The 12,863-nt window shown below is 43.6% G+C and overlaps 1 protein-coding gene across 1 annotated transcript in view; it reads left to right on the top strand.

The window, feature by feature from the left end:
* The window catches only part of LOC147797661 (cell adhesion molecule DSCAM-like), a 59,704-nt gene that overhangs the window by 41,617 nt on the left and 5,224 nt on the right, over nucleotides 1-12,863 (top strand). Inside the window, 15 exon segments of the mRNA XM_087142716.1 lie at nucleotides 77-226; nucleotides 580-735; nucleotides 1,306-1,445; nucleotides 2,143-2,296; nucleotides 2,700-2,817; nucleotides 3,505-3,659; nucleotides 5,142-5,159; nucleotides 6,837-6,935; nucleotides 7,475-7,663; nucleotides 8,083-8,379; nucleotides 8,806-9,043; nucleotides 9,714-9,856; nucleotides 10,033-10,236; nucleotides 11,091-11,273; nucleotides 11,714-12,001. Coding sequence (XP_086998842.1) covers nucleotides 77-226; nucleotides 580-735; nucleotides 1,306-1,445; nucleotides 2,143-2,296; nucleotides 2,700-2,817; nucleotides 3,505-3,659; nucleotides 5,142-5,159; nucleotides 6,837-6,935; nucleotides 7,475-7,663; nucleotides 8,083-8,379; nucleotides 8,806-9,043; nucleotides 9,714-9,856; nucleotides 10,033-10,236; nucleotides 11,091-11,273; nucleotides 11,714-12,001 — 2,532 coding nt within the window.

Genomic DNA, 12,863 nt, shown 5'->3' with positions numbered 1-12,863 from the left:
GGTATTCGTCCACTGCAAAGAAAAGTTTTGATATTTTTGCGAGGACTGTGGGAAATTTGAACTTGTTCTCTTCTAGTACCAAGCGAGCCGCCTCGGACTGTGAACGCCGTACCGACTGGACCCACGAGCATCATGGTCATGTGGGACAGTCCAGCCTCCCAGGACTCTCTCAATGGTATCCTGCAAGGCTACCGGATTTACTACGAACCCGTCAGAGAAGATGAAGGTAGAACAAGTTTATATAAAGATGCAATTCGGTTAATTTTTAATCAGAATAACTAGTCAATTAACTTTCATTCAGTCTTAATACCAATTAAAAAAATCAGCAGCTATTCAGTTTCACAAACCAGGACCTACAGAGAAGCGTCCTTAATCTTAGGTAAACTCGCTTGCAGTCGCCTTGCAGTTGATTAAGTACTAGATTTCAACTTCTGTATGTGCAAAGGGCACCTCTTCTTCGCCAAAGCTATTGGGGGCACTTTAACCAAAGCAGTGGTCATGATATAGGTAGAATGAACATTTCCTGCCGATGACATTCCTCTGTTCCCATGCAATCACCAGTAATATTTCCTTGTCTAGATGAGACTGACGCGCGGGTCTACGAGACCTTGGAGCTGAATGCCCATATTTACAACCTGCAAAAGTTCACCAACTACAGCGTGGAGGTGGTTGCCTACACCAGGGTTGGCGAAGGAGTGAGAAGTCCGATTATATTCGTCCGAACGCAGGAAGACCGTAAGTTTAGCGACCCGGAGGCAAAAACTCCATACTTGAGGTTGCCGGAGATGTACCCTCTTGCACTGTTTCACTTTCTGTACTAGGGAGGCCATGCCCCATTATCTAGCACGCATGTGCAGAGGCCACAAGGATTTGGCAAACAGTTCAACGCGAAACGTAAGATTATATTCTTACAGATTCGGAAAAATGCAGATTATGCACATTTTTTATACGACGAATTGGGTATAAACCAGTCATTATTCTTAATGAGGGTTACATGCAACGTGAAACGGTTTGATGCCGTGACACTGAAAAACAGATTTTCTGTTGTGTCGAAAGATACTCTCAGGAATAAGCTCTGAATTTCTACTCCATTCATCAAATGCTACTTTGTCTCATCTGCCAATATCAACAAACCAGTAAGAAATATATTAATGTTTGCTTATCTTTGTGGAATTTAAAGCGGGTTGTGGTTTGGACCGAAATGTAGTATAAGATTCAGCATTTCGCTAGCCTCTCAGAATCACACAACCTCCAGCTTTTTCGGCAGCAACACACTTGAACCTAATTATTTATCTTTTGTGTCAGTTCCTGGAGCACCTGCAGATATCAAGGCTTATGCTGCTTCGCCCACCAGCATCATGGTTGCCTGGTTACAGCCCCTCTCCATCAACGGTATTCTACTCCACTACTACCTCTACGTGAAGTTCATGGAAGGCGAAAACGAGGTAGGTGCTCAATATTCCTCGGAAACAGTTTAAAGGGTAATATTACATTACACTCTAGGAAATGGGGAAAGGAAGGAGAGTGTACTTTTTTCAGTACTCGCAGGATTCTGGGAAACGGAATTCTTGTATGTATTCGCTTCGAGCCGAAACACCCCCTCATCGGTTGAAAAGAGCCATTGTGGTGGGGAGTGCTCATTTTGCTGGTAGATATGCAACCGTAGCGTGTGCATTTCATAGTCGGTTGTGAACCAGCGAAGTTCAGTTTCGACCAAGGAGCTTCCATTGAAACTGCGCTCTTTCTTGGTAAACCTCGAGGTTCATAATCGACACAGCCATCTACGCGAACTAGATCATAAGTCAGTGCGTGCTTTGGTCATTCAATGATGGATCATTAATTCTGTGAAGGTCTGCTTGAGTTTAGAAAAAAATGTACAAAGATTTACGGGGTGTCTAAAGTAACATGCAATTAATCCTCATTCTGACAAGATTTGGAGTGGAACAATCGGTGATTTCTGTTTCTCAGTCTGAAGAACTACATGCCTATATGACGAGCTAATTCCTGTCAGTTTAAAGACCGTGTACCTTGTCAGCATGCCAAGGTATATCTTTTTTGAGTGGGCTTTTCGCCATTTCAGTTTCTGATGCATGCGTAAAGCAACAAACAACCAATAAGCATTATACTCACTTGGTATCATAGGTTACCAGAGAGTTAGAGCTTGACCCAGATGTTCATCACTACCTGGTCAACGACCTCCAGACCAACCACGAATACGATTTCTGGGTCCGAGGCAAGACCGTCATCGGGAAAGGGGAATCCAGTCGAGTTGCCACGGAAATCCCAATGACCAGAGGTAATGGAAAGTTGTTTCTCCGCTCCAAAAAGGATTTTGTTGGTGCTCTTTCCAGTGGATGTGTTTTGTTTTTATTTTAACCATACTTAAACAACCAGAGGAACAGCTTGCTTATGAATTCGAATGTTATATTGTTTTCTGAAATTTCTTTTGGCAAAAATTAATTTCAGGGGGAAATAGTCTCTTTTCTCTCGTGATGTATATGATATTTAATTACATGTATTTTGTAATATGTTGGTGTCACTGTAAGGAGCCATATTAATTGTGGACGCAGTATAGCGCACAACGCGCAGTGGATATACGCAGGTAGATCTAATGATATCCGCTTTTACTGAAAGAGCCAGCACACGTCATGTCTGGATATCAGCTTTATCGACTCTTGACATAATTTGCCCATTTGCAGTTCCCGCTCGCGTGATGTCCTTTTCTAAGACGATCACCACGACGTGGAAAGACGATGTAACCATGGACTGCCTGGCAGTAGGTGAACCGACTCCTGTCATTGAGTGGAAGAAAAACAGGTGAATTGATCGAGCTGATCGGGGCTCAGGCTCGCTTACCTACCTATTTAGCAGAGAAATTCAGTTGAATGGCTACCACAAGCACAACATTGTGGCTGGTCACTTTTTTCTGCTGAGCCATTTCTAATGTGCTTTGCAAATCTATAGACGAAAACGCAACAGTGGACTGGGTGATCAGGTCGAGGGGCTTGTTGTTTTTGTCGGCGGGGAGTTGTTCTGAAGTTCTTGTTGGAATCTCGTTCAAATGGCACTTTAAAACATTCCACTCATTCAAATGCCAAAGTATTGAGTTACAAAGTAAACATTTTCAGCTAACCCTTTTATTGCACTCCAGGCGGCCCTGACCCCCTAGGTTGCCTGTAAAATCATATTGAAATCGGAGGATTGGGGACTGTTAAGGCTATAAGGACAGCATTCTCCTAAACCAAAGGCTCTTGTCCTGAAACAACTTGGCGTTAGTTCATATGTAGTTCATTTGTTCGTTAAGCAGTATTTGGTGCGAAAAAGGATACCCTTCATGTATTAAAAACTAAGATGTGTCCTTGGCTGTAATGTAAGATATTTTGGACAAGTTGGTTATGGTTGGTTGGTTATTATAAAGGCATTTTTGAGCCATGTACATATCTTAGGTGCTGCTTGAAACAAAGAACACACAGACCAAATACCATTCCTGTTTCTGAACTACAGATCAGTATTAGAGCAGAACGATCTCGTTCAAGTCCTGTCCAACGGCTCCCTGTCTATCCGGAACGTTCAGCCATCGAACGCCGGTAACTACTCCTGCCGGGCCTCCAACAGATGGGGAGCTCCTGACGAAATAACGGTGGCTCTCTACGTCGTGGGTAAGTCTTCCATCCCTTGGGGTGTGGGGTCACCATTTAGGCATAAGTTTGGTTCCACCTCGCATTGAACTATCCCTAGCCTTTCTGCCGCTCTTCTTTGGAGGTGGTGGGTGACTTCAGCATTGTGCCTTGGAATTTATTCCCGAAATGTTCTGATTTTGAGTGAAGAGGTTATGTATAACCCCCCCAGTCTTCCTACTGAATGCATACCCAGCCTATTTTTTCTGCCTGGTTTCCCCCCAAATGAGTTGACCCCACAATGCACGGCTTCATTGCCACTTTATACTTTCCCATCACGCATGTGTGCATGTTAATCTAAGAAACACTCACCGTGGCAAGAGTCACCCGTTGTCCACAGTGTTTATTCGTCCCCGTTCCAAGTGGTACACCTTCTGCATGCTGAGTAATACTGATATCCTCCCTCACACTGGAGTTTTACCTTTGAACTTATCATTTAACTCCATTCTGCGTTGAAAATCTAGAGCATGCGAGATATACTGAAGTTGTGGAATAAAACGTTGCAGACTGCACTCTGCATTCATACGGAATATGTCCGAATTAGACCCACTTCACTTTGAAATGAAATTTAACCTTACGCGTATTGTAAAGTTAGTTGTAAAAAAGATTGGGTCATTAACACGAATTCTAAAGCCCTTGGCCAATTAGGCTCATTTAAAATAATTGCACCTCTACACATGTATTCTCCTGTGAACAGACGTAATTCGAATTGGTCTTGGACGGGGTTATGAGCATGACTAACATCTTGATTGGGGTCTGCGCTTGCACCAGAGTCTGACAATGCTATTACCTTTTATCTGAACTGGTTTTTCTTTTTTTTTTATTCATTCAAGCACATTATCGCGGCACTATATCATCTTGCCAACAGTGACACTGCATTGCTGAGATTATGAAACGAAACAAAATCCTGAAAGTGTTGATCTAGTGGCCTAATTAAAATGCTGCCTTACTCCCTCCCCTGCACTGCATGTTCATGATAGTTATATTGATACTTAATTAGTAAATCATGAACGATTGATCATATTCTAGCTTGTGTTTGTGTTCTGTTTGAATTTCTTTTCCATGTTACCGGACCGGTCCATCCTGGTGTGTGATGTCAGTTTGGAAAGTTCTAAAATGTTGTTTTGTCATATGTTTATTTCAAAGTTGAAGCGACCTTGGCGTTTGTACGTTCTGTCATTTGTTAAAAATAAAAAGAACATCTTTGTAATTTCCTGTGCGAAATTGGCGAAAGCCTCAGATTTTGAAATTCTGTTGCAGAGTTATCGGTCTGTTGTTTATGTTGTTCGAGTTGAATTCGTGTTTTGTTAGGCAAGTGTTAAATGTAAGTTGTGACGACATCACGTCCGTTGTTTTGTCAGTAACTGAATGAAACTCTTTTTTTGTCTCCCGCCTGATCTGCATGTATTTGCTTACATTAACTGAAACGATTTTGTAACCCTGATGACGTAATGCACGCAATAGTCCGTCGACCAATCGGATGTAAGTACATCGTGACGCACGGCACGATACCTATGCTTTGAGCGTTAGAAATACATTTTTGTATTGCGATAAATCATGAAATTGAACGTTTTGCATGCCTATAGGTTATTGCTTACAATGCAAGCTTTTGGTGTTGCATGATATAGACTAGAATGGTGACAATAGTTTTACTGTGTCTTCATTTCATCAGTAGTTGTTTTAATAATCAAAGCAAATAATTAAGACAATCCAGCACTATTATTGTCCTTCCACGAACCATCAACTAAGATGTTAATAAAATTGATTTCAAGGTTCAAATGTGCCTTGGCACAGACGAAATGAAAGGACGAACATTTACTGTTTGTGGCAAAACTTAGTATGTGCTGATTAGCAATTCAGTTTGGTGGAGTTCTTTCTAGATGTGAATGCTTTATGGGCGGAATGTGGTTTTGTGTAGGCTTCTGTTAGATCTGTAAAGGAATAGCCATCTTGTTTCTTCAGAGACACAGTTAACCGTGAACAGTGGGGACCATAACGTCTGATTTTCGTTTCAGTGGTGCCCAAATATATGACAAGGTGTCAAGGATGGCCGTCGTTTTGAACAACTGGTCTTTAGTCCCCTGCACTTGTAGCACCTTTCGGTGACATTGGAAGTTGAGTCGTGAGTTTCACGAATACAATATGTCATTCTGGCCATAATTAATGGAGAAGAGACCAAATAGGTCTTACAGTTTGCTATAAAAAATCAGATCAATACGTCTCCAAAGATTTTTGCTACAAATGTAATCTTCGGCTTATCACAGTAAACTGCCATATTACAAGTAATGCTGAAAACCCAAAGAAAAAGGACATGGGTGGCTATAACAGTTGTCAATGTTTGTGTGATTTGTTGCTTGTTGCTTTTAAAATTGAAGAATAGTGTCGGTTTGATAAATGTGCCTTAGGTCATAATCTAAACCAGAAGACTCATCTACACGGCATTCGTGAAACTCACAATGAATACAGCACCAGATATACCAGAACAAATGTGCATTTTGGCACTTTGACCCCTGTGGGACCTGGGTGCAGGCGTTTCAAAGTTTTGTTTCTAATATGGGCGATTCATAATGGTGCGCTTCCAAGAGTTTGCAATGTGTTGGCCAATCACAACGCGCAAAATCCGTCGACCCTTTCCAAACGTGCGTTGGGTCGACTGAGTTCGTGAATTGTGATTGGCCAACGCATTGCAAACTCTTGGAGGCACACTTTTGTAAACCGCCCGTGTTGCAACCAGTGGTTGATACGTTTTCTTAATACCTCCGGTTGTTTAGGCTTCCGTTGGTAAGTATGCATGCAAGGTAACTCTTTAATTAAGTAATCAGGTGCGCACACTGCGTTATGTGAAGCTTTGTGAATATGTTTGCCTCCTTGGCACATTGGCAATGCGGTGCCGGTGGATTTCTGTAAAACGGCACAAGATTCCAACGAATGCTGTGTCACTGAACTCTACCATTTCCCTCCGTTGAATTAAGAAGTCTTTAAGTCCACTTGTACAAAAGCAAGTGTTTCGCGTCTCAACAGAACAGAGGGAAATGTAGAAATATGAGCTTGCGTTTGGCAAGCTTCAAACGTAGTATCCACCAGAACATATCAAGCAGCTTCTGGATAGAAATTCATGATTACTACTTGATTGGTCCCTTTATATCGTTTCCTACTCAGCTCCACCTTATGCGCCTATCTTGTCGGTGGGTGCTCGAACAGCCAACTCGATTCAGATTAACTGGAAATCAGGCGGCAATGGCGGAAGTCCTATACTTGGTAAGTCCTGGGAAGAAGGAGTACAAAGGCGTGTGGCCAATGGGCTTCCTGTAAAAAATATCACCAAAGATTTTCTGAGCCATGTTTCCGACGGAGCAACAGCTAGGCCTTTGTTTGGCTTGGACCAGACCTCAGTGAGCTTATATTACAATCAGTCACATTTTCCTGAGTGCAGAATTACTTGAGGAGATTTTCGAGAGACAAACCTCAGCACCAAGGTGTGGCAAGAATCACTTTAGCCATTTGTTTGCTTAGATTCAAGCCCTTGTCGACAAAGAGAGCATCCAAGTTGACAAAGCTGGCATACTTCACGGGAATTTTTGCTCTGGAGATTTCAATAGGAATGCGTACCGCTAAAACATTCCGTAGTTTGAAAGGACATTGTTTGAGTCCATGAAGTCCTGTCTGAGGCAACAAGTGTGTAAAATAGTATCTAATGTAAGGAAAAACCACCTAGTTATTGAAGTCACTATCTTCCTAAACTATCACCTCAGCGTTATCTGTTGCCCCTATTTAAACATACTTGTGTCGTGGTTTAGGGTATCAGTTGAACTACAAGAGGGAGCACGAGCAAACCTGGACACCAGAGGACATCAATTCGACGCTGCGCAGCTACCGGGTCACCGATGTCCTCTGCGGGACACCGTACACGTTCTTCATGGTTGCTAGGAACAAGCTTGGGGCCAGCAAACCGAGCGAAGAGCTCGAGGTCCGAACCTTGGGGGAAAGTGAGTTATGGCAAGATAGAGGAACTCATATAAAACTTTGCCAAGGAAAAGACAAAGTTTGTAACAGGACTCTTGTACTATAGAGATCATTTCATCGCATATATGAATGTGATTAGGACTCACTTTCAGGCATCCCTAGTTGTGAAATCTTGAGGATTCAGATTTGACTTGAATCGTCTGTTGCCGAAAGTCATACTCCCAGCAATGATCACCTCCATTTGAATTCATCGTTACACATTGGCTTTCGTTACACTGATGCATCCATATAAAGCATTTCTGTCTTCACGAATGTGATTTTTATAAACATACAATGGGGAAAGGTGTTCCTCCTTCCAGGGCAGCCTCAGAAATTGCCAAACAAAAAGTTCTTTGTTCATGGTTTGTCTTCAGCCAAATTCCATGTTCGTTTGTAAATGTAGTTCCGATTCCGCCCTCGACTGACAAGATTGCACCCTACTCCAACGCGACCAGCATTACCCTGGTCCTGAGCAGCTGGGGGACGGGCGGTTGCCCGATCCGGTCCTACAGCATCCAGTACCAGCACTTCGGTGATGACAACTGGGTGCAGGTGTCCAGCAACATCCCACCGTCCACGTCCAGGTACACGGTGGAGGAGCTGCACCCGGAGTCTTGGTACGTGTTCCGGGTGACGGCCGTGAATGGTGCCGGACCGAGCGTCTACTCGTTCCGGATAGCCACGACTGCCTTCGGGGGCGGTGAGTAAACTTTTATCCCGAGGTACTGCAATTTCAATAGTTATCATATATGTCTATGAGTTTTATGCATCAAGCAAGAAATATTTATAATTCTTACGTTTACTGTTCCCCTTTACTCCTTTAACACATGTTGATCTTGTAAGTAAAGCGATCACCTGTAGGTTTAATTCGGAGGCCTCATTTGGCTTCTGTAAACAAAGAAAACAAAAACCACTGAGGCGACATGTGAAAACGAACCAAGTTGGCCTTCAAAAGCCTCTTGTGAGGGAACAGCAGAATGTGAATAGATTCATTGGGATTATGTTAGAATTTTGATTTTCCTGTGCTCTTTTCCCGCGCTTGTCGAGGTTGTCAAACACAGCCGCAATATCCTGTCGTCTCTTTAGTTGGTCGACTTGTTTGTTCATTTCGTGCCATATTTTGCAGGAACCGCAGCTCCCCTTGACGTCAGAATCGACCAGAGCACCGACGAGAACCAGCTGCTGTTTTACGAGAATCCCCTGCTCTTCGGTCCAGTCCTGGGCGGCATCACCCTCCTGCTTATCATCCTCTTCATCGGCCTCTTCGTCTTCAGCGCCCGCAAACACCGCAAGGCCGTGTTGAAGAAGGCGGCTATCAAGGAGGCCGAAACCAACCGGCTGGAGAACAACAATTTTCCCACTAAGTACGTTAAAAAAAGGATGTCAAAAGTCATGTCAAAACGTGGACAGTTTCGAGTGATGGCCATTTGTTGACAAGTGATCGATTTTCCGTGGTAACCTGTGAACACATCCTACCCTGGGCACTAAGCAAAATCGACCAGTGTGACAAGAAGTGGTCGTTGCCCAGCCTTAACTTTTATACCAACATAGGCTTGTTGACATTAATTTCAGGCAATCATGATCTTCTTTTTAGTGAATTTAGTGCAAGCCTTTCTTACACAGAAAACTAAAAGCTTTCGTGGACAGTGTGTTGAAGGACAGAATGCTGTAAATCACTCTGGTACAAGTAACAAATGTGTCACAGACATGACTAAAAACCTCAATGCAAACTTTTGAGTTCGTAACGAGTCTTTTTTCGGAGAATTTGTTTTAACTTTTCTCTTAGCCCATCCACTACTTTTATAACACATCGACTCCAACTAAATTAAAAGAAAATCTTCATTCGTTTGGGTTGGGCTGGGTTGGTCAGAACTTGGAATATGAACCTGCAGACTTGGTCCATCATGCGTCAACAAACCAACCCCGAATCTCCACATTTACATCTGATTCAATTCAGGAATCGGTTGAATTAACGTCGTCGATTCGATCCGTTACAAGAGCCAATTAGCTGTAACATTTCACATCTCATTCTAGCGCCAGGAGATACATCCGACCAGTAGAGGGCGCACTGGCCGCCGAACAGGAACCTTTCTTGAGCGGGGGCGTGGCTCCCATCAACAACTTGAGCAGCATAACTGCAGCCACGCCCTGGGTTTTCAACAGCAGCTCTGATTTTGGTAAGGATCTTCCGAGACAGCACGCAGTACTTATAAATGACAAAAGTTTCTTTTTCATAACAGCGTATCTTTGGACTGGTTGCAAGTGTACTACTATTTCTACTTGTCAAACTCCATTTGAAGAGATCCTCGGCATGGACACTGTTTCATAATATGTGATGACCTTCTCTCTTCAGATGGAGAAGCTCTAGAGGGCGCTGTTGGGGGCGACCCATACCTGAACTATAACCCGGACGACTCCTCTGACGTGCTGTTCCCCAGCATGAGCACCTTTCGGTCGACGGGGTCCGATGACGTCAGCATTGGCGACCTGGGACCGCATGGCGGCGCTGTGGCCGTAGAGAGACTTTACGACCTGCCGCCCGATTCGGAATACATGAGTAAGTTGGGAAACAGTAGATAGAGTTTACATCACCGGCACTGCAAAAATTGCAGTGCTAACTTAACACTAGCACTGTTAACCAACATGACCAAATCAACGCAAATATAATCCAGTTTAAATCATGCGGTAGATTGGGGTCGATAATAACACCACATGGTGTAAATCTAACACTGCTTTTTGCTACCTGCTCAAAATCGAATCCTTTAAAAAATATTTCAGTATTTTTTGCTACTCTGCTGAGATGGATCCTGGCCAAACACGAGTCTAAATGTAAGAAAAGCTGGTAAAAAATTACTGCGTTCACAGGAAATGAACCACGAGAACCATACTGTGAGACCCAATCTGCGACTTGATGTCAAGCGTGATTGGCGAGTGACTGACTTTACACAAGATCAAATGTGCTGGTTTATCAAGTCCTATGAGCCCCCCCCTTGAGTTTTGGTTGATATGAGATGTTCAAATACCACATTTATATGTAGATAATAATTAGACAATACTAAATGAGTTACATCATAACTCATGTTTGTTTTAAATAGTAACGAGAAAAGGCCAAAGTTAGGAGTACATATTTTAACTTTCTTTTCTTCCAAACGAGTCACAAACGTAGCTCTGTCTTATGAAGGCTATCAAATGTTACATAGAAAAAATTTCCAAATGTTTTTATCCTCCCCCCCCAAAAAAAAAGGCCTCGGAAAGTCTGATTCTCGATCCGCCGTTGGTTTGTAACTGTTAAATGTCTTGGTTCTTGCACTGTTGGCACTTCGTGAACAGTAGTTAATTCCTTTCTAAAGGCTGGATGACCTCATAAATACCTGTTTAATGGTTGGGTTTGTTTGCATTGTCTGCTCATAGGTACCCCTGGCAACCGTGCATCAATGTCATCCAGCCACGACTACGCATGCCTCGACGACATTCGACCCCACATGGTTCCCGTCGTGCCCAATCGCCCGCAGAATGTGTACTGCGGGACACCAGCGGGGACGACCCGGCCAACTCCCCCGCATACCCCGGGTGGTACTTCCATAGGAAGAAGAGGTAAGCTTGGGAGAAGCGATGGATGCATTTTGTGGTTTCATAATGTCTGTAATATTGTTATATATGTATGTTGTGTTCCGTTAAGACATAAACAAAAGCAAATGTAAAACTATAAAAGAATTTATATTGATGATTTCCGGCGTTTTATTGTATGAGGCATAAATCACAAAAATGTCAAGCATCAAAGCTTGTTCGATAAAAAAGGAGTTCGAAGAAAGCTTACCTTTACATTCGTATCTCCTATTAAGATGACTTTTCCGTAATACAAAGAGAGCAGTTGGACTTAGCAAGTACAGTGCTTTTCCATTCATAATTTTGCTCGATCCAAAGACGATTCAAGACGTCATGGAAAAGTCGTCAGTAATATCAGTGCTACCCCTTTTTATCAAGATGCGCCTTCAGTAGCTCAGGTTTCAGCTTTACGTTCGACTTAATTTCAGTCCCGTCTAAACGCGGAAGTCAAGCGTCCATCTGCACATCGGCCTCTGTGAGCGAGGAGCTGGCCTCGGCCTACGAGAACGCCTGCCAGTTGGAGCGGGCCCGTAGGAGGAACCCCCCGTCGGTGACTTCCCCCGGTGCCGTGTCGCACCCGGACAACTACGACTACTCCACGGCCAGCGACATCGAGGCCGGGATCCGGCGCTTCACCGCCTCCCCGCCGCTTCCGTCGGTGCCGGAGAGGTCGGACAGCTACATACCGCACCGTACCGTGTCGTACGTCAAAGAGGGTGAGCGTGCAGAGTGACCTGAATTCATCCCATTGAGACCCTATTAGTTTATCTCGCCGGCCTTCTCCGCGTACACACTTGATAGGAAAACGTTTGCTTCGTTTGGCATCTCCATTGCTTGTAGTTTTTTGGGTCCGGAAAAGTCGGGGCAGGGGACAACCTGCTTCTGGCCTCTGTTCGTTTGGTCTACAGGGCAAAATTTGCTCAGGCCAAAAATGTAGAGTTCCGTAAATTGCAACCAAGCTCGTAGGTCCCCCAATGAAACATTTTCCCTCTGCTGAGTCACAAAAAGTGCCAATGATTTCTAGCTGAGGCATGACGCCTTCGAGACGCAAAAAGCCTCTGGAAAATTAGTTGATGAGCAGTTATCCGATTTGATTTGATTTGATTTGAAATTAGCCAATAATTCCATGGAAAGTAATGCCATCGTCTACATCAGAGCTTGGGAGCCAATCAAGCCGTCTCGATGACGAATTGGATAACTATGCCGTCCACTTAGTATTCCATGTGTGGAGAGGAATAGAAACAGTGCCAAGGAGTCTATTACTAAGGACCCCCCAGAAGGCTCTATAATCAGAGGACTGAACGCAGAGTGGCCTTTTTTTATCTAAGCTTTTGCACTGACAAATTAAGTGAGCTAACCAGACAGCCAGGAGCTCTCGTTTCAGTTTTTGTCACCTTGAGCCAGCGTACAATGACCGCAGAATTTAAATGGATTTAGTACTTTGTTTCCAACCCACAGTTTAATGAAAACTTTATATGCCATAATCAAAGTGTTTCCATAATTTTTGTATTGCAACGTGCACTTTCTGTAATACAGGTTTCTCGCTGAATTTCCAAACTCTTATTTTTGTGGACACAG

The sequence above is a fragment of the Acanthaster planci genome, linkage group LG10 (assembly GCF_054643075.1).
Source record: "Acanthaster planci isolate LZ-2023a linkage group LG10, COTS_SCS, whole genome shotgun sequence".
NCBI classification, from domain to species: domain Eukaryota; kingdom Metazoa; phylum Echinodermata; class Asteroidea; order Valvatida; family Acanthasteridae; genus Acanthaster; species Acanthaster planci.
The sequence above is the reverse complement of the archived record's forward strand: the minus strand, read 5'-3'. Positions and strand labels throughout refer to the sequence as shown.